General features: G+C 33.3%; 1 protein-coding gene across 1 annotated transcript; it reads left to right on the top strand.

Annotated features, from left to right (window-relative positions):
- The first annotated feature begins 6,925 nt into the window (after nucleotides 1-6,925).
- On the top strand, nucleotides 6,926-11,857 carry LOC114285124 (kinesin-like protein KIN-4C). The gene is made up of 4 exons (XM_082911218.1): nucleotides 6,926-7,222; nucleotides 7,586-7,881; nucleotides 11,490-11,510; nucleotides 11,609-11,857. Exons 1-4 carry the CDS (start codon nucleotides 6,926-6,928, stop codon nucleotides 11,619-11,621), a joined length of 627 nt encoding a protein of 208 aa, XP_082767344.1. The 3' UTR covers nucleotides 11,622-11,857.
- Nucleotides 11,858-23,261: the final 11,404 nt, after the last annotated feature.

The following is a 23,261-nucleotide window of genomic DNA, read 5'->3' as shown; positions in this document are numbered from 1 at the left end:
TTCTTGGAAATTAGTCTATACCTCGTGTGCACACCACATAGTAAGTTAGCCTAATAAATCGGAACAAGAGTATATAATGTAAATAAAAAACACATCATGATTAGTAAAGGTCAATCTTTGATTGGGGCGAGTGGGGTGCTCAATCCATGTCCTTCCCCCCCCCCCCCTGGTACCTAAGTTTCCAAGTCGAGACACTTTGGTGATGACGGACTACTGGCCTTTGGTACGAGTCTCGGGTTTCCTAAATTTTCTAAAAATATTTAGGTGGTGACTCTGAAATCTAGCAAGCAGTCCATCTTTGGCATTTTTATTCAAAACATCAATTTTCCAAAAAGAATTACCAGATTTGGATTCTTTATTTCCAAAAAATATTTCGGTGGTAACCCTGAAATCTGGCAAAGCAGTCCATCCTTTGCATTTTTATTCAAAACATCGATTTTTCAAAAAGAATTGTTGGATTTGGACTCTTTTTGTGTTTTCACTATTTCACATTGCACTTGTGAAATCAGATTCAAAACCACAAGTAGAGTCCAAATTGTAGGGCTTCTCCTCTTCCGAAAAGAGCGCGAAAATTCGAGCTACACATGGGCATTGGCAGGCCTCACTTTGTTTTCACCTTCATCATATAGATCAAAACTATCAATGTTCAAACCAGTTAGATCTTCAAAATTTCAGAATACAAATGGTTTGAAACTAATGGGTCTTACTTCTTAGTTCGAATCTCATTAAATACAAAAGGCCAAAGGTGCAAGCCAAAAGATCGTAGAGTTAGTTGATCATAAAGATCGCGTTTAAGGAGTTGTGATCACAAGAGAAGAGCAACCGCCAAAAGTTATGTTCACTAGTGTAACTAGTATGCTTAAACTAGTGTGGAGGGTATTATTGGTGCCCCATTTAAACCTTCCAGTGTGAGGGCGACATGTGGCAAGCAAAGGGTATTCAGATACCGAAGAGTCCCACCTTCGAAGTTGCCCACATGAGCTATGAATGCAATTTTTCAACCAGCAAATACGATTAGCAACATATGAGAGGAGTTAATAAAGAGTAATTGTTAGCAGTTACACACACAAAGAGAGGATTATGGCCCTAAGAAGTTGTGATAAAGGAGGAGATTATGGTAAAAGATAGCAACCTAGCTGTTTCGAAAGTGCTAAGAGAAGGCTATAAATAGATGAAAGCAAATATTGAAGAGACCTTCGACCAAATCCAGGCTTTACGTCTTTGCTAGTTTAATTTATTTTTAAAATTTTGGACTTTACTTTTATGCACCGTAATTATATTTCATAGGAGTAGATTAGCCTTGTGATTCCAAAATCAAGTCGGTTTAAAAGCATTGAAGTTGTCCTTACTAAAGGTAATATTTTGTAATTATTTATTCAGTTAATCAATTGCAATTTCTACTCCAGTCTCTCCTTGTATTCTATTACTAATTTGAGTTAAAGTTTTGGTTTATTTCTTCAACCAAACACAATAAAGTCCTCTTCATTGAGGTTAAGAGAACCTTAACACAATCGTTTGATAAAAAATGACATTTATTATCTATAAGGACATTTCAGATCCTTCCTAGCATGCTTAAATAATATTTTTTTAATTTTGAAGCGTGAAAAATAACCAACAATTACGAGTTATAATTATTATTTTTTTCAAAACTTTGAATTTAGAAAATATTGAAATATACACAATTTGTAGAGCAAGATACGACGATGAAGGTAGAAAGGACTCAAGGGTAAGGGGCTGTAAAAATATAGGGTAAACTACCAATAGGTCCTAATAGTTGGACTTCATTCTTATCAAGTCCTATTGAAAATAAGTCTTGGTAAAATTGTCGTTAAAAATAATTTTTTTTGTGACAATTTTTTATATATGTCGCTAAAAATTGGCAATTAGTAACTTTTTTTGTCATGATTTTTATAAATTGTCGCTAAAACTTACAATTAGTGATGTTTTTTAGTAACAAATTTTTCTCATAGGACCTATTAGACAATAAATTCACTTATTAGGACCTACACGTAAGCATCCCTAAAATATACGCGATTTATCTCAGGGTTTGCTTTGTACATTGAATTTTCATCAATAAAATTTTACATTTTGCTAATAAAAAAATAAAAACAAAGCAAGCAGTAGAAGACAGTGGTGATGGGTAAGTGGTGATGGGCTAATTAAATATAGGGTGACACTATCAGAAAAGTTAGATTTAACGACGTTTTTCTAAATGCCATCTTTTTTTTATATTTAACGGCGTTTGATAAACGCCACATTTTTAAAAAATAAAACGACACTGTTTTCATTGGAGGCGGCATTTTAAAACGCCTCCAAATGTCCAACTATCCCACGCTCTCTTTCTCTTTTTTTCAAATGTCTTATATTTTTAGTCCTAGGACCCAAAACACTCGCTTACTCTCTCCCAACCTCTCTATTCCCTAATCTCTCTCAACCGATCGAATCAACCTTCTTCAGCCCCGTTTGATCCAATCTCAGAGCGATTGGTGATTCATCTCAGATCTAATCTCAAAGCGATTGGCGATTTCAATTTTGATTTCGAAGTTCTCTCTCTCTTTCTCTCTCGATTTCGAAGCTCCACCGCCTTCACCATCTACACCAGTGAGGGAAGCGAGCACCATCGTCTACTAAGGTGAGCATCACTATCTCTCTCTCTCTCTCAAACTCTTCTTTCCCGTCGAGTTTGGACAAATAACGGAAGATCTTGACGTTTCGATTGAACGTACAGAGAAATTTCCCATGGTTACGAAAGATCTGTATGTGTTTTCTTTCCTAAAAGTTATTTTGATGGAAAACGGATCTAGAAAAATTGGTGAGTTTTTTGCATTTCAAGTTGATGACGTTGAGAGTTTTTGAGAGAGAGAGAGAGGGGGGGATATAGAGATGACTCCTTCTTCTTCCTGATTCCCGCATTAGGGCTTTGGCGATGCATTGATTGAAGCCTCGATCATCATCACTTTTACATTTATTGGTAATTATTCCCAGAATATTTAAAAATAATAATTTATTTTCTATATTTTTAGTGTTGTGTTTGGGTTTACAATCAGTGTTTTGAAGGAGTTTTTAGAAAAAAAAAAACCTGAAAAATCTAGTTGTAGTGATAGACAAATTTTCTTCTAAAAATCCGGTTCATTTTCAGCATTTTCATTATTAAAGTACAATGTTGATTTGGTTGTTGAGACTTCCTCATTTATAAGAGAAAAGTAAGTGTTATTTTCTCACATGTTAGTGGCTGAAACAAATTGTTGGAACAGTTATATGGTGTCCTGGTGTCATATGCTATTATAGTATTGTTAATCTAATGTCTACATGATCATATATAAATAATAAAAAAAAGAAGCATTTATAACAATCGCTTTTCTAGGGTTCATATTAGGCCTATTGAATTTCTTATTTCACTTGTCTATCTTCATTTGAAACTAGTGGATGACATGTAAAGGGGCAGAACAGATGAATGGAGATTGGAAAGGGCTCCACTTGAAACTTGTAAACAAGATTTTATTGAATTATTATGTAAAATGTGATAGACCAACTGAGCTTTGTAGGACAGCTAAGGCAGTTCATCTTTGATTGTTAAGGTTTTTAAGCCTTGTGGTTTTGTTGAATCCTGTTGTTCTAGAAGATACCAAACATTTTTATGTTTTGTAGGATGATATGAAGTGTGCAGAGGCATACATGAAGTTCATGTGTCAATGGTTGCTTGATAATTGCCTTGATGATATGGAATTTATGGTTGAAAGTTTTGATAAAAGTGCAAATGATCGTCTACGATTGGTTGCTTCGACCGACTTTGTCTGCCTTTCTTACACGGAAGCAATTGCAATTCTTGAGGAATCATCGACTATGTCATGCTTGATCTAGTGATAAACTTATCAAGGGTAGCACTAGAAATGCAACTTACTAACTCAATTAAACTAGGTATTGTTAATTAATGTTTGCTAAGCGTGAATAATGAAACTTATGATTGATATGCTTCTATAGGTTGTCTGGTACGTAGAAACAAGGATGGCATGGCATCTAAAAACCCTCATGTTTGAAGAGAATATTAAACCTGTCAATATTTTAAAGTTAGACTTGCAATTGGCTTTGCAAGTATCGTATTATTATTTTGTGAGCCATTTGCTGGTTTTCGTTCTTATGATTGTTACATTCATAACATTTTGTTTTATATTTATCTTCAGTTCATAGCTTACTATCTATTTCTCTAACAAACAGTTACTTACCAAAAAAAAATAATAATAATTCTAAATTCAGGTCTCTTAAGCTTGGTATAGTGCCCGGCCCAATTGCATCACCTGGATCCTCTCAACCACTAGTCTATACTATCAGGAACTCTATGGTTGCATTTGGCTTTTCATAGAATGATAAGAGATCTAGACAAGGAAAGGAGTCATCTATTCTCACTAGGTCTTGTTTGAGCTCTTTGAGTGGGGCCATCGATACTCCTGGATATGGTTCTAAGGAAATTTCTTATATAGTACCATTAGTATATTTTTGGTGGGTCAATACAAGGGGTTGGATGATTCCTTGGTCAAGGTCCTGAGTTTCCAACCTACCCCACTCTGGGCTGCCGCATGGCACGGCGCGGCACCTAAGCACAATGAGCCTTTTTTGGGCTGATCTAAATTTCCTTATTGGTGCATGTGCCCATGTCCAGGGAAATTCTCGCCATATATATATATATATATATATTATATTGACTTTGTTTCTTTGTCTTGGAATTTGAAGGGTTCTTTCGAGGAGGTTGCACCTTTACAATATTGAAAGAATGGATAACGTAGCACTTTGTACAGCTTTGTCAGCCTGCCCATCTCTCCTTGATCTGGAGATTGTTGGCCTGTAAGTTTTATTTAGTTGGTTTCGAATTCTGTTACATATTGGTATGCTATTCTTGTGGTAATTCGTGGTGGTAGCTCATATATTTTCTCTGCAGCGGAAGATTTCTGGTTTTTACTTTTGTTCCTTGGAATTCAAAATTTGTCTTCATTTGGATCAATTTGAGAAGTATGCATTCATAAAGTGGTTCCGTTATTCTAAAAATTGAATGAATTACAAATTATGCAGGGCGTTTTCCCCTGCAAGAGCTGTGTAATAAACTGCTCTCCTCTGTCACACGCATACTGTTTTGTTTAAAGAATTGGAGATCATCTTCTATGGATTTTGATTTTTTTTTCTATTTCTTTTTTCTTTATTTATTTGGAGTAGCAGATTTATCATCAATAAACTAAAACATAAGTTGTGGCCTTGGTGCCTTTTTTTGGATTATCTGCACCAATTTTCTGTCATTCTGCATGATTTTATTATATTGTTTTGTTCATTCCTTCTTGTAAGATAAATTGATAGAGAGAGAATTACAGAGAGAATAAATTGTATGTATTAAGATTGATGTATTGAATGTTGTACACGGTCTCCTTTATATAGGAGAAAATGGCCTAAGTGGTATACACACTATACAAAACAACATCATGGCCTAAAGGGAAAGTGGTCACCAAAAGGGGAAAGCATACACTAAGGAGACAACATTATTAAAGCTAGTTGGTATTTTACAGCTAATATATATATGCACTAACATATAATACATTAACAGCCCCCCTCAAACTCAAGGAGGATAAACATAAACCAACTTGAGTTTGGAGAGAGTAACAAACAGGAAAATAAAATGACAATAAAATAAAATAAGATAGGAGACACGGTATGGTCGTGTCACACCGTTGGAGAAGACACTGTATGGTCGTGTCGGACCGTTGTAGCAGATAATGTCTGGACAGTTTACGAGGTCATGCCGGACCGATGTAGAAGCTAACCGGAATCAATGTCGGGACAGTTTATGGGGTCATGCCGGACCGTTGTAGAAGCTGACCGGAATCAATGTCGGGACAGTTTACGGGGTCATGCCGGACCGATGTAGAAGCTAACCGGAATCAATGTCGGGACAGTTTACGGGGTCATTCCGGACCGTTGTAAAAGCTTTTGGTGGTGCACTATGGGGGCGACGTGCTCATCAGCTTGGGTGGTTCGCATGGTGTGTAACCATGCTCACCATGATATATGTATAACCCCCCTCAAACTCAAATAGGTTTAAAGATAGAAACCTATTGGAGGTTGAAATGAAGGGATTGATAAAGTGGAGCAAAACGGCTCAACACAAAATGGAGATGTTAAAAAATATAAAAAATATAAAAAAAATTGGTAGAAAGGTTTTTTTTTTTTTTTTTTTTTTGGGCGTAGAACGGTGAGCGGGTGGATCCCTGATATAAATAAAGGACAAGTTTGTGGAATGAAAACGAGGTGGTTGTGAATGGATTTTTTTTTTTTTAATGGAAAAAGAAAGATAAAATAAAATAAAGAAAGTGGAGCAACGTGGGTGGTGTGCAAAAGGTGAAGATTGACTCAGTTGTTGTAGATGAAAAAGAAAAAAAAAAAAAGGCATGGGTTTGTGCAAAAGTTGACATAGTCTGTGCAAAAGTTGACATAGTGGGAGGTTTGGGTAATATATTATAATAAACAATACATATATACATATATTAAAATAAAAGAAAGTTGAGTGGGGTTGGTGGGTGATAAAAAAAAGGAAAAGCTGGGTGTGGTTGTGTTGTTCTGTGTGCGTGTGTGCATGGCTGAGCGTGTGCTGTGTAGCCAATGTGTCTGTTGTGTTGTGTATGGGTATGTGTGTGTGTGTGGAGGTGTAAAGAGCTGAGTGTGTGTTGTGTGTTCTGTGTGCGTGTGTCTATGGAGAGAGAGACCCAGCTAGAGAGAGATGAGAGTGAGCCGTGTGTGTATGTGCTGGGTATGGTGTGTTAATGGCTTCTCTTCTCAAAATGCAACCCGAGAGGGAGAGAGATATCGCTAGCGAGAGAGAGCTGAGGCCGTGTGTCATTTCCTAGACAAAGAACAGCCTCGGAATGTCTAGAGAGAGAAGAGAGAGATGGGTTTGGTCTGTGAGATGATCAACTTCATGGAAAAGTTGGTCCTCGGCGCCACTCCAGCCAGCGAGCTCATCGGCGGCGGCTGCGTCAGTGGTGAGCTACCAGGAACCTGTGTCACGGCGTCTGCAGCAGTGGTGATAGGTGGCGTGGTCGGCGTTGGCCAGATCACGGCGTCGGTGGCTGTCGTGTGGGCCGACGGAGTGCTCGACGACGTGGGTAAGATCTATGTTGTAACAAAGCTGCAGCAAGAAATAGTGATGGTTCACGGCAGCAAGAAATGTGGCAGCGGAGTGAAGGTATGTGTAGAGGTCCAGCGGGCGGCCAAGGTGAGGTTGCCGCCCGCCGGTGAAGCAGAATTACTAAGTTAAGAACCGAGCTTTGATACCATGTAAGATAAATTGATAGAGAGAGAATTACAGAGAGAATAAATTGTATGTATTAAGATTGATGTATTGAATGTTGTACACGGTCTCCTTTATATAGGAGAAAATGGCCTAAGTGGTATACACACTATACAAAACAACATCATGGCCTAAAGGGAAAGTGGTCACCAAAAGGGGAAAGCATACACTACGGAGACAACATTATTAAAGCTAGTTGGTATTTTACAGCTAATATATATATGCACTAACATATAATACATTAACACTTCTGATAAGAATGTTGACTTGCTTCCCAATGAATTTGTGCTATTGCAGATATTTAAGGAAGAGGAATTTGATCTACTGGATCAAAGCCCACCAGCTCTTTCCCGAGGAGATGGGGTGTCTCTAGCAAAGCCTGCTGGTGGACCTGCAAGAGTTCCTATCCAAATCAGAGAAACTAAGAATGGGGGGATAACACTTGCTGGTGTGATGGAGGCAGAGGTCAGGACAAAAGAAGAGATGGCTTCATTTCTATTGCGTGGTTCATTAGCTTGTGCTACTGGGAGCACTAACATGAATAGCCAATCAAGGTATGTAGTTTGTATAATGTACGTATCACAACTGGTTGGATGCAAATGTAGCTCTACTCTTTAGCTATTTTGCGGTGTATCTGTTATTGTTCCGTGTCATTTTTCAGTTTATTTAGTTCTCATGTACACATGTTTAGCATAGAAAGAAAGTATCTTTTTGGTCATGTGCTGCATTTATATCTTTTGAAAGAATTGTTGCTTATAGGGTTATTATGCTAGTGCCTTTTTTATAATCGCACCAATATTAAATGCAATTAATCTTCTCTCTCATATTTCTTTTTTTTTCCATTTGACACAATTGCTTATAGCAATGTTTCATATTGAACTGGTTAATCAAGCATTGGCTGTATAATTAGTATATACTTTTCTGATTCGGGCTTATTTTATATTGTTCATTTTTCTATTTGACAGATTGAACTGACTACTTCCCTTTTTTAAAGTTTTTTAATTACTCAAATACTTATTTCTTAATATTATTGCCAAATATGAGTAGGGTAAATTATACGGATCAATTCTCAGTTTAGAAAAAACAGATGGCTTCTCTTCAATTCATAAAGAGGATCGTGGATTAGAGATGTTTGGCTCTTGCAAGACTCACTATGAATTTTGTAAATCGTTTATTTTGTTTGATTATGCATGAAGATCATCTATGAAAGAATCCATATTAGTTCATTAAACATAACTCATTATTTTATTAGATTTATCTAAAAAAGAGGATAGTTAATTTTTAAAATTATCTTGGTTGTCTATCTTTTACAGACAAATATCATCAAAACATGTGAAGAAAAAATATGATTTAATATTTAAGTAATATTTTATCCTATCCTATTATTAAAATATATGATAAATGAACATTTATTTGATAATGAACATTTATTTGATCTTGAATTTGACTTGTTTATTAAATGAGCTTAAAAGTTTAATTCAAACTCGTTCATTTATTTAAAAAATCAATTCAAACTGAGCTGAGCTCGTGAATAGTTGGATTCATTTGTAATCCTAATAACTGACAACTCATCATTTTCCTTGGCCCACTATAATCATCAGAGAGACCAGGCCCATGAATCACACTTCAATTTTAACCTATATATCATAGTTTTTTTAAGCACGCGGCAACTTTTGTGGCTCACATATGGGACCGCATCACATAACTTTGTTTCAAATTGAAGCATCGAAATATCAATTAACTAAATTCTAATGCCACATAGTAATAATGAACTTTTGTTAAAAATTTACTTTAATTTTTTTGTAGCACCTCATTCTAAGGGGAGTGTTTAGAATAAACTGGTTTGTTCGGAGATTCCATTACCTCAAAAGTGACAACAAAGGAAAGCTTTGACCAATATATGACTTTGTTTTGAATTGAAACTTATAACCCTTTTGCTGTATAGGAATTTGGCTCAAGTTTCAAATATATAAAATAGCTTTACACATGATGCTGGAAAGTTATCTCTATGATCATTCAAATTAGAACCTCAATTCAGAACTAATCTATAGCAGCATAAGTTAAATAGATGAGGTGAATATAAATTGATTGTGAATTGGCCAGACCCAAGGTTTACATTCATTCTTAGATTCAGTAAATGCTTATATACAGAGAATTCATCATGGTTCAGCAGTTGTTTGCAGCATCTCTATTTCTGAAGTTTGATTTTCTTCACTCTTCTGCTGTTGCTTGCAATATAGAAGTAGGGAACCCCTTTCTCTGCTTAAAATATATTTTTCTATATTTTTTCGTGTAACCCAGATGAATTATATATATATATATATATGCATTTATGTGATGTTTGTTGTTTGAACCCATTCAAAACACAGTAACAGTTTTTACTAATATTCATTCATATTTATAATGTGGGTCTGAGCTTGGTTTTGGCTATAGATGATGTTGCTAGATTTGTTTCTTCAAGTTTTATTTTATTTTTTCTGAAAAAACAAAGAGTGGAATTTTTGTTTATGTAATAGTAATCTTGATTGTGAAATATTTCATCAAGCTTCTTTGATCTGGCATAAACCCTTTTTCACTTTGATTTTCCTTTATACCATTCTATATATGGTTTGTTCCTAATCTTTAAAAAAATGCTCCATTTCAAATTTGTCATTGATTTATAGAACTTATGAATCGCTTTTACTAGACATTCAAAACTGGTTATGAACATTTTAATAGGGTTCTTTTCTTTGGCACATGGACTCTGTTTTGTTGCTCTTTGATGCTTGATCTGTATAAAATGTCATCCAAGTACATTTGGTGCCAATCTGTTGGAAATTCATAGCTTTCTTATAAATTAACAGTTAATGATTGTTTTATGGAGTAGTTGTTTATACAGGGTTGTTAGATTGAAAATTATAGCCCTCTAATTGTTTGTTCTAAAGCCTGAATAAAGGTAACTTGGTGCAAAAGATGTTTCTCATTGTTTCTACCAACAGCTAATGAGTAAAGCTAAAGTTTGTTTTGTTTACTAGTCCCTTGGTATCTAAGCCATGTCCTTTGGACTAGAGCTTGAACTGTCCTAAACTACTCTCTTTATAGAGCTGTCTTTCTTTTGCAACTTTTCAAATTTATGTAGCCCATTCAAATCATATAATAACCATTTCAGTGCAAATTCAGTCCAATCAACCGAGTTGGATTTTTTTCAAAGAGGTCCCAAGGGTAGTATCAGCCCTTGCTCAAAGAACCGATACTTACTGATATGGCATTAGCAAGGTTTGCAAGGACTGGCTTGAGACGGTCTGGAGGTGCCATTGGTAATTACACAAACGAGAGAGATATCATCAGTGTCGGCAAGCAAGTGTTCCTCACCTTCGGTTGAAAATGTCACAGCATGTGGCAATCGTCTCGCCTTTCGAGCATCAAAAAGACAGGTCACATGAATTTCTAGAGCAGGGGCATAAGGGTAACCCCACAATATCAGTTTCCTCAGGCACAAAAGGTTATAGTGGAATCTGATTCAGAGTGTGAGACTATGAAGTATCCTACTTTAGCAGCTACAAGACTGGGTAAAAAGCCCGGGGTTGACGTCCTAGGTACTGGATGGGCAGCTTGTCAATTCCTTAAAGGACTCAACACCAAATTATATGATGTTTGCATATCGCCAAGGAATCATATGGTTTTCACTCCTTTGCTTGCTTCAACTTGTGTTGGAACTTTGGAGTTCTAGTCTGTAGCTGAGCCTGTTGGTCAGATACAGTCTGCACTAGCAAAGGACCCGAATTCCTACTTTTACTTGGCTTTCTTGCAATGGTATTGACACAGATAAACATGAAGTGAGTACATCTTTTACCTCTGTTTAAGGACATCATTCAAACAAATTATAAATTTTCTTGCCCAGATTGATGAAAGGAATCATGAGTATTTGTGCTTTAATATTCGTGTTGAACTAGAATCAAATTTGTCATTCCTTATTGGAATATGAATTCATTTCAATATGTGGGTTGTCCATTAGTATACAGAAAGCACGGGCGCGCACACAGAGAATCATGCTAATTTGTGAAGTCACAATTATTATAAACTTATTACTATTTGATAGAAGCATGTTAAAATATTTTTTCTGCCTTTTTTCTATAGTTTCAAAGCCTGAGAAATGACTGATTTATTTAAATTGTTTTTCCAGGTACAAAACGTCCTTCAACAAGTGAGTTGTAATGTAGATCTTATGTTTTATAGCTGTAACACTTCTACTATTATTGATTTATGCATTTTACCTAATTTGGCTTCCATATTTTGATGCAGGCATCCAGACTAGTGAAGATTACATATTCTATGCTATATAGCTGAGTTCAGTGAATTTAGTAACAAGGACAAGACATTAAATTAAATCAAAACTCATGGGGTTTGTCTTGATGTTTTTCCTATTATTTTTTGGCAAATGTTAAAATATGATTTGTGGATATGTTATTTTGTAGTTAATGGTGATTATATATTAAATTGAATGTGAAAGTAAATTAATGTTGTATTTGCTACTTGACAACTTTTCAAATAATCGGCCTGTCTTTTGACAAATGTTCATTTGAATGGGAATAGGAGTTATTGTTTCATATTGGTGCTATTTTTCAATTTTATTACATGTATTTTTTTTTTTTTGTTCAACCACATAAAATTAGCACAATTTCAAAAAAATAATTAAAAAAATAAAGATATAATGGCGTTTTTGAAAACGTCACTATACAGCCAACGGTTATATTTTTAAAATCCAAAAAAAGCTATGACGACGTCTTTGAAACGTCGCTAAAAGTTGTCATGACGTCAATTTAACGTTATGTATTACATTTAGCGGCGTTTTTTAAAACACCACCTATAACCATTTAATGACGTTTCTAAAACATCACAACTCTATAGCGACGGCCGCATCTTCGGCATTGGGTGCTAAGCGTCACAAAAACAATTAACGGCGTTTTTTAAACACCACTAAAAGCTGAATTTCCTGCAGTGTGAAGAACTAATAAATCTCAAAATGTGATCTTGTGAATTGTTTATTTCTCTTTTTTTTCTTATGAATTTAAAAGTCCCGTTAAAGTGAAAATTACATAAAAGGGTAGTCACTTACACGTTTGGGTTTAATTTTTTAGGAATAAAAATGGGTTTCTCTAAATGTAAAGTTGCATATTTAGGCAAATTGCGCCATAAAAGTTTTGGATTTTTCCTCATTCGAAAACAAATCCTACATTACGAACAAAAACGTAACACTCTAATGTTGTAATAACCCACATTCATGTCTTAGTCATGTTCATGTACATTTGCATGATTTTGTCTTGTTAAGCTTGCATTTGCAGATTTTGACTTGTTTTGCCTAATTAAAGATCCATGTCTTGTTTTGTGCCTATGTGATTTGCCTAAGTGTTGTATGCATGTTTTGTTCCTTCCTTGCTGTCTCAAGCCTAGGTCATGCCAAGCATAGGTCATGTTAAGCCTAGGTCATGTTAAGCCTAGATCATGCCAAGCCTAGGTCATGCCAAGCCTAGGTCATGCCATGCCTAGGTCATGCCAAGCCTAGGTCATGCCAAGCCTAGGTCATGTTAAGCCTAGGTCATGATAAGCCTAGGTTATGTTAAGCTTAGGTCATGCCAAGCCTAGGTCATGTCAAGCCGAGGTCATTTTAAGCCTAGGTCACACCTTTGAACCTCTTACACCTTGGACCATCTTGGAACCACTTTGGTGACCTCCACCATCACCTAGGCATATTGGCCGAGGTGTCTAGGCATCCGAGATCCTTAATCCTTGCACCTAGTGATCTTGTTCTGGGACTGGAATGACCTTGACCGAGGTGTGGCACAGCTAGGTCAAGTGTTATCCTTCCTAGCCGAGGTCATTGGAACCTTACTTGCCGAAACCTATGTCCTAAGCCGAGATCATTACTTGCCGGAGTTCCCTTGCCATCTAGCTTGTTGAGTACACTTTGTCATAGTCTTGTCTTGTCTTTCAATCACCTTTTTGAAGAGAACCAACCCGGTAGCGCCACATGTCTGAGCTGAGTGTTTAGTCAGCCGGCAGAGAGGGAAATGTATCATTTGTTATGTTTTTGTTCTTGAGGAGAGAGAAGCTCTAGGAAGAGAGGAAGAGAGTTCTTGAGAGAGGAGTAGACTTTCAAGCTTGATCCCTAGAGATCGAACCGTTAGATCCGTGTTTTAAGGTTAGATTCTTGATCTGCTCATGTTGTTCTTATTGTTCATCTAGCTGCATTGCATGATCGAGCATGATTTGTAAGCCATGCATTGCTTTGAAGTTCGGTTTTAGAAAGAGAAAATGATATTCATGTGTTCTTGAGGAAAAGCCATGTTTTTATTCGAAAGTTTGTATCAAGATGCATGTTTTCGTGTTTGTTTTCATATGATCTTCAAGTATGGGTATCAAGGTCCATGTTTTCGAACTAATAGCATGAAATCCTAGATTTTGTAATAACAAGTTATGATTTTAGCATTCATGTTCTTCATGTCTGTCAAGGAGGAAACCCAGATTTCCAGACCTCATTTCCCTAGGTGTGATCACCGAGACCACTCTTGCCTAGATCCCACACATAGGCCAAGCATCGTATCTCACCTTGGCCTACCTTGCATGATCACTTGCACCTTAGTCTATCTTGCATGCACACCTAGGCTAACCACTGCATCACCTAGGCCGAGATGTTCATTATCTTGGCCGACCATAGTACAACCTTGCCGGCATCTTGTAACACCTCGGCAGAGAGCTGCACACCGAAGCCTAGGTAACCACACCACGGCCAAGTGGTGTGGGACCTCGGCCAAGACCTCCTGCGTTCACCCAGCTAGGTCATTTTAGTTTAGATCATCTCTGTGCATCCATTCCAGGACCTGGTTGGTACCCAGCATGTTTTCCCTAAATGTTTCCAGCATGTTTTCCCTAGATGTTTTCCAGCATGTTTTCCCTAGATGTTTCCAGCATGTTTTCCTTTGATGTACCCAACATGTTTTCCCTAGATGTTTTCCAGCATGTGTTTACCTAGATGTTTCCAGCATGTTTTCCCTAGATGTTTCCAGCATGTTTTCCCTAGATCATTTGCATTCATGTAAAGCTTGTTTTTCAGAGTGCATTCAATAGACTTTGCCATGTGTTTGTAGGACTTGGACTTTTGCCTTGATCCCGACGTCCCAAGAACTATGTGAGTGGTATTTTTAATAAAGTTATGTTATAAAGTTTTGATAAAGCCTTGCTTTGTTTCAGAAAAGTATTTAATCAAGCATGAATGATTATCTCTATTTTGTGTATCAAGCATAAGCTTTGTTTTGATGACATTCTTGGAAAGTCCTCCCATGCTAGGGGACTCTAAGCCCATGTAGCACCATGTTTGAGAGATCTCTGCCATCGACGGTCTGTTAACGGATGGCCCCACCGACGGTCTATGAATGGGTGGATTTGTCTAATCGATTCCGGATCGATTATTCCCTTGCTTTGTCTTGTTTGGCCACCGACGGTCTATGAACGGGTGGGTTTGTTTTGTCAGGAATGTCATCACCCCAAGTATTATGTAGATGTTATTAAACATCCCAAGAAGATTTGAAAGGCCAAGATTTGATTGATGAACTTGATTCATCCCTTGGTTTGAACAAGCTATGATATATGTATTGTTTTGACAAGGACTTCGGAAATCATTCATTTACCCCTTTATTACTTATACCATTCACTGAGTATCCAAGCTCACCCTCTCTATGTATATATGTAGGTGTTTAGCATGAAGGCGGTGACGCCGAGATGTGTGTTTTGCAAGATGTTTTGGAATGCATGTTATGTCGGCAATCTTGAAGCTTATGTATTTTGAACCTGTCGGCTTGAGAAGCCTTTGAGTCAAGATGTAATATGTATTTTATTTTGCTTATATTCAAGTTGTAAAGCAATGTAAAGATGTATGCCATTTCATTTGACTTATGCACAGCTCTTATGGACTAATTAGATTTGTATATATTGCTTCCGCACATGTTAGCCCCATATGTAATACTCTGATTGTGTGTGAATTTTGAAAGTTGGCCTTCGGTAATCTCGGATTACTGGCCATCACGGCACCATTCTACTAGGGGCGGAATGGGGTCGTGACAAATGTAACACTCCAATAACGTAACACTTCAATATAACACACTAAAAAACTCTTTGGTATATTTTTTCTCAAACGTAAAGCTTCAATGTAACACAAAAAAATAAAAAAATAAAAAAATCCTTAGTGTACTTTTCCAAACGTAACACTCCAATTAGTGTAATCCCTAACGTAATACTCCAATGTAACACACTCCAATGTAACATATGAAAATACTAAAAAAACGCTTTAGTCTACCTTTTCCAAACATAACACTCATAGTTTGAAATTATACATTTGTCCAAAACTTACTAAGGAATATTTGTACTCATTTTGGAATGATTTGAAGAATCTCACATTATTATTATTATTTTTTTAGTATTACATTGGAGCGTTACGTTTAGGAAAAGTATACTAAGTTTTATTATTATTATTATTATTATTATTATTATTATTATTATTATTATTATTATTATTATTATTATTATTATTACGTTGGAGTATTAAGTTTAGCAAAAGTACGCCAAATAGTTTTTTTGGTGTGTTACACTAAAGAATTTTTTTCAGTGTTATACTGAAGTGCTATGTCTAGAAAAAGTAGCTAAGGAGTTTTTTCGTGTCACTACAAGAAAAATCACTTTTGGCGACTAAAAATTGAATTTTCGTCGCTGAAAGTAGGACAATTGGCGACTAAAATGGTATTAGTCGCCAAAAGTGTTCACTTTTGGCGACTAAAACAGTTTAGTAGCCAAATGCATAGTTATTGGAGACTAAAATCAATTTCGTAGCCAAAAGTAAGGGTTTTGGCGACAAAAATTCAGTTTAGTCGCCAAAAGTGGAGATTTTTGGCTACTAAAAAAAATTAGTAGCTAAAAGGAGGGGTTTTGCCGACAAAAAATCACTTTAGTCGCCAAAAATGGATGTTTTTGGCTACTAAAAAAATTTAGTAGCTAAAAGGAGGGGTTTTGGCGACAAAAACTCACTTTAGTCGCCAAAAGTGGATGTTTTTGGCTACTAAAAAAATTAGTAGCTAAAAGGAGGGGTTTTGCCGACTAAAACTCACTTTAGTCGCCAAAAGTAGATGTTTTTGGCTACTAAAAAAAATTAGTAGCTAAAATGAGGGGTTTTGCCGACTAAAACTCACTTTAGTCGCCAAAAGTGGCCTAAAATTTTTTTTAGTAAATAATTTATTTTTTACATAAATTATATTGAATTAAAATAATTATATTTATATATATTATTTTGTATTAATACCGGTTAATATACTATATAAATAATATATATTGCATATATATTCATGTGAAGTTGTAGAGGTATAGTGGAGGGAGTGTGTTGCAACAAGGCTTGGAATGTGGGATGGTTGGAGTTTGAAACTCAGGAAAAGCAAAAAAAAAGTGGGTTTTTTTTTTTCGCCGCCAAAACTCTTTATTTTGGCGACTAAACCATTTAGTCGGCGATTGAGTGACTATTGGCGACTAAATTATTAGTCGCTAAAGACCTGATTTCCAAAAGTGTAAAACACTATTGGCGACTAAATTATTGGTCGCTAAATACCTGTATTTTGGCGACTAAACAAGTTTTAGTCGCCAATACCTCCGCCGACCACAAATACGCGACAAATGTGGCGACTAAAAAATTTTGTCGAGGAAGGTAAAATTTGGACTTTCGGTGACTAAAAACAAATTTAGTCGCCAAAAGTGATTTTTCTTGTAGTGTATGTTACATTAGAATGTTACACTAAGGAGTTTTTGTGTGTTACATTAGAATGTTACTATAACGAGTTTTTTTAGAGTGTTATATTTGAAAAAAAATACATTAAGAAATTTTTTTATGTGTTATATTAGAGTGTTACACTAAAGAATTTTTTTGGAGTGTTATATTAAAGTGTTACGTTTTGGAAAAATACAATAAGAAATTTGTTTGTGTGTTACATTAGAGTGTTACAATAAAGAATTTTTTTGTGTTACATTGTAGTGTTAGGCTAAGGAGTTTTTTTGGAGTATCATATTGGAGTATTATGTTTGGAAAATGTACAATAAATGGTTTTTTTTTATGCATTACATTAGGGTATTACACTAAGAATTGTTTTTTTTTTTTAGTATTATCTTGGAGTATTACGTTTGAGTGTTACATTGAAGTATTACAGTTTAAAATTATATATTTGGCCAAAACTTACCCAGTAGTTTTTGTACTCCTTTTGAAATATTTGAAAAATTCCACATCCTTTTAGAATGTTTGAAGAATCTCATATTTTAAGTCATTTTTATATTCCTTTTGAAATTTTTTTCCAAATAAAAAATATTTTTATAAAAAAATTCATCCCAAATTTAATTCTCATATATTGTGTACCTTACCTTTCTAGCACAAAAAAAAAAAAAAAAAAAAAAAAAAAAAAAAAATGAGAAGGAATATAATAGAAATAAAATATAATTGAATCTAATTTTTAAATAATATATTAAATCTACCTTTTCAAAATCAATGGGACTAATTGGTCTATAAGAAAATCTTTAGAACTAAATGGATCACCATTCCTCTGGATATGATTTCATAGGTAAATTTTCCTTAAATATAAGGGTAAATTACTTTTTGTCCTCTTTATATTTGGTTATTTTCTTACTTTAGAATTTAAAATTTATTTTTTCTCACTTTGGGTATGTTTCAAGTTTTTTTTAGTGTACTTTCAAAACTAATTTTTGTTCAAAATTAAATAATAATGTCACGTTAACTATCATATAATATAAATAATAGATTATATTAGAGTTTCATTTTATGTCAAATATGTGAGTTATATATAATAAATCTATAAAATAAAGTAGGAGAATTTTTGAATATTCAATATATTTTTGTCCTACTAAGACATTTGAACGGCTCAGATTTGTTCAAATTACAAAATAACGGCTGTGATGTATCTTACATGTACATTTTCTACTTTTTCGCTTTTTTCTCTTCTCACCCACCCGCCCATGATCCTATGAATGATTCCATGATCTCACATTTCTCCTCTTATTTTTATTTTTATTTTATTTCCCCCTTCTTTATTTTCCTCCCTATATATATATATATATATATATATATATTTTGTTTTCTTCTTTTTGTTCACTTATTTTTATTTATACCGTGCATTCAAGTACGGACATATACTAATTTTTTTTTATCACACGACTATTAATGTTATATTTTTCATCTAATTTTGAACCAAATTAACTTTAAAAAGTATACCGAGAAGAACTTAAAACTTGAAGGGCGAAAATGGGCAACGTGTAATTTACTATAAATATAATATGGTGATGGTTGGGAGGGACTGTGATTATGTGTGGTTAAGGTAAAATCGGGGATTGATATAAAGTTAGATGAGCCAATGAATGACTGATAGGGGTGACTGGGATTATGTGTGGTTAAGGTAAAATTGAGAATGATAGAAAGTTAGATGGGCCAATGAAATAATGCCACATGTTGTAAAATAAAAAACCGAGGAATGAATAAATTTATAAATACTAAATATAAATATCAATATACATTATTATAATCTCACTATAAGCACCACCGCTACCATCACCACCACCACCATTACAATATAAAAATTGAAATATACAATTTAAAAATAATAAATTTCAATTTGATCTTATACATATCAAATAATTTATTTTTAATTTAGCACTTAAATTTTTATCAAACTGCTTTTCAGTTTAAAAAATTCATCACTCAGTTTTCAATACTTATTTTTTAGTTTCTAATTTTCAATTTTCCAACACCACGGTAAACCCTTTCTTAATAATTGAGTTTTTTTTATTTTTTTGTGTTTTTTAGTAAATGTTTTTTAATATTTTAAGTTTTTTTTTTAAATTTTTTTTAAGATGCATCTAATTTAGATGCACATAAAAAGTAAAAATTTGTGAAAAAATATATCAAAAAAATCAATAAGTACATAAAAATACAAAAGTTTTCATTTTTTTTGTACTTAGTGAATTTTGTAAATATTTTTTTCATAAATATTATACCTTTTAAATGTATTTAAATTAGATGTATTTAAAAAAAAATTACATAAAATATTTAAAATTGTTCACTAAAAGTAAAAAAAAATACAAAAAAAAATAAAAACTTAATTTTCAGAAGAAAAAATAAAAAAAACAAGGTATCATTCCCTTCCAATGGTATGTACGGTAAGTTCCATCAAGGCATCTTTAGTGCTTGATAGACTTTATTATATTGGGACTTTTTTTTTTATTTTTTTTTATTTTATGTGTGTGTGTGTGTGTGGTGTGGAAGCCCTTATCTCAAAGGAGTGAGGAGAGGTAGGATCATGATTCATGAATGAATCGAATTAAATTGAACTGTGGAATAGTGTTTGAGCTCAACTCATTTAAATAATTGGATTTATTTAAACTTGAGCTTGAGTTCACGTTTGAAATTAAATATATTGAAAAAACTTGAACTCAATTGGTTAAATTTAAATATTAATCAAGTTCAAAGAAACTTGAATTTATAACGAAAATGAAATTGTCATATAAATTATAAATATTATTTTATATTAATATATACATATATAAGACATTTTATATGTGCATAAAATACTAATTTATATTATTATTTATACATATATATAATAGTCAAGCCAAGTTTTATAGGCTTGAAGATATTTTAACTCGAGCTTAAAACATTTATTAATTAAACTTGAATTGATGATTGAGTTTGGCTTAAATATACAATCAATCGAGCTCAAATGAATTGTAATGCACCAAATTTGAATTGACGATCGTTTCATTTGTAACCATAAGTTAGAAGTCGTATGAAGATTGTGGAGTCAATTCCAACTCTTTATTTCCTTGAAAGTTGACGGCATGACCCGTTTGGCATTTGTGAAGTCATTGAAGTGAATTACAAGCCAATGCCAAGGGTTAGTGTGGAAAAACTATTCAATATTCTTGAATCATTAGGGGATTTATATTTTAGGACTAATCATTATATATTATATATATTTTTAATATTCTTCACTTACTGATATAAAATCATGAATTTATTTTCTCCACTAATCATAACACATTAAAAATGACATGTGACCATCTATGAAGCATGGGTACGGTCACGAGTACTGGTACTAGTACGATACAGATACGTCGATATGGTAAAATCTATAAAAAAAAGGTACAGGTACAACTTGGTATGCTCGTAAAAAAATATTTATTTTTAATTTAAAGCAATGTAAAAATTAATTAAATGGTTTAATTTATTAAGATCCAATTTATAATTAACATTTAACATCAAAAGTAAATGTATAATTCAAAATTAGATATCAATATATTAAATAACTTACAAATCATAATTTAATTATAAAATCATGCTAAGTAATAAAATTAAAAATAAAAACGAAATCTAGTTAAATGAGTTTTATCTCTGTAGTAGAAGAAAATATTGTTTTAACTGAGGTACAGTACGGCTTGAGTATGTACTACGTACATCTGGGTATGCCAAAAATTAAGAGAAAAAAAATTTGGATATGTGTTTCGTATATCCGGTACATATGTAAAAGTATCATATAAGGTACCATATGTCGGTAAGTACCCAATCCAGATATGACATGTTTTTCAAAGTACTCATACTTCATAAGTGACCGTAAAAACAGCTAATAATCATTCTGTGATGGGGTGAGATCTCAAGTTCAAAAAATAATTTCTTGACATCAATTTATACAGAATTTCATCCCACCTTTAATTAAGTCCTTGCTAATGAACCGTAAGTCTCGATCATATTTATTTTACTCGTCAACCCCACAAATTTTCGATCAAGAAATTCTGTGTACGTATCTTTCCTCCAAGCCGTGGCATTGACGTTGTCATTTATGAAGTTTTTGATTGAAAATGATGGCTTGGTGTCCCGTCTTGCACAATTTTCCTTTTTCTTCTTCATTTTCTATGATTTTTATTGGATGTAGTTGCACTGTGCACTCTTCAAAAAGGTACAACGTATGTATCTTATCACAAGGTTTTATAACAAATATCAACATAAATCTTAATATTTTTCCATTAAAACATTTTATGATATTTCTCTTCACAAACATTAGGCAACATTAACTCCACCTCATTCATAATATAATAATTACATTCATCACATATTGCAATAATTAATAACTTTCATTTTAGTTTTTTTATTTCTCATTTTTTCCTTCCATTTTTCTTTCAGTCTACAAATTCCTACACAAATAGGAGATCCAAAACTTCCACATTATGGAGACGATCAAACTACAAAGGGAAATTCAATGGTACACATATGCACATTTAGCTACAATCTTTGTGGTATGTGATTATAACAATTATGATTCATTGTGATTAAGTTATGACATTATGTAGTTATGATCTAGGAGCACTTTAATTATACCAGTGTTTGGTTATAATTATTATTTTTTTTTTTTCTTTTAGTTATGACTCTCATGTGATTGAGTTATGATATTTATAAAAATCAAATTCAAGGTACACTCTCTTTTAAGGGTGTGTACCAAAACATTACCCATAAAACAAAACACATCATATATTAATATATATATATATATATATATATATATATGTACATTTTTCCCCCTTATAGACTTTTTCTTGTATTATGTAGTATAGATTGTGATTATCTCCATTGCATATTGCTAGATTTTTAAATGATTGGTTATCCATTTTGACTTAATTATTTAAAATTTAAAAAGAGTATTGCTATTCAAAACAAAACATTAGACTCAAATTTCAAGCCTAGTGATATGACAATCAATTAGGATATTAAATGTAACACTCTCTCTTATATCTTCTATAATCATCAATCAATCATATCACTTACACATTATTAGGTCTATAAAATGGGTCTAAAAAGTGAGTTTATATATCATTTTCTATTTATAAAATATAGGAGAAATTAGAAGGAAAAAAAAAAAACTCCAGGTTTAACCCTTATAACAAAATAAATTTTGAGTTTTTTATTTTATAAATTTAAACCCTAAGTTTTTTATTTATTTTCAATCTAAACTATTTGTCTGTTTCTGTTAAATAAAATCGATAAATTTTTTTTTGACATTTTAGTCATTAAATTCAATGAAAAATGTATTTTAAACATTTTTTTGTATATCTACATTAAGTTTAATAACTACAATACTGTTTTTCAATCGGTTTTACTTAACAAAAATAGGCGAATGGTTTTGATTGAAAATAAATCAAAAGATTAAGATTTAAATTAACAAAATTAAAAACTCATGATTTATTTTGTTAGAAGCTCTAACCATGGGGTTTTATATTTTATATTTTGTAATTGTCCCTAAAATATAATATTCTTCAACTGATTAACTTGCACAAAAAATATATATATTCAAAGCAATGGTCTTGTGAGACCCCTAACTTTTACGAACCCTATTAAGTCTCTAAATTTTGAGTTATTATAATGAAGCCCTTACGTTTTTATTCGCAAATTTAACCCTAGAATCGAAGACGCGTCGCGAATAAACCTGTATAAACCCTAATTGACCCCGATAGCTTAGTAAACATTTCTACACACTAATATTAATTATTTAACTATGAGGCCCCTAACCTTTGTAATTTTATTTTAACCCTTACTTTTGAACTATTTCAATAGAGACCCTCGATTCCTTATTTTTTTTCAATTTTACCTATAGAGCAGGAAATGCGCGCCAACCGAAAACTCGCAAATCCTAAATTGAACCCGGGAACTTAGGAACCATTTCTAAAATCCTAATAATAATTAAATTAATTTTCTAAGTATATTTTCTACATAGAAACCCTAGGTTTCCAGTTCTTAGTACAATTCGCCGTTTAATTCAAAACAAAAAAACTTTAACCAAATTAAAATTTTAGATTCTAAATAAATTAAATACTA

Source organism: Camellia sinensis, unplaced genomic scaffold (genome assembly GCF_055761805.1).
Source record: "Camellia sinensis isolate YWXY unplaced genomic scaffold, ASM5576180v1 Unanchor10, whole genome shotgun sequence".
NCBI classification, from domain to species: Eukaryota; Viridiplantae; Streptophyta; class Magnoliopsida; order Ericales; family Theaceae; genus Camellia; species Camellia sinensis.
This window is presented reverse-complemented; position numbering and strand designations above follow the sequence as displayed.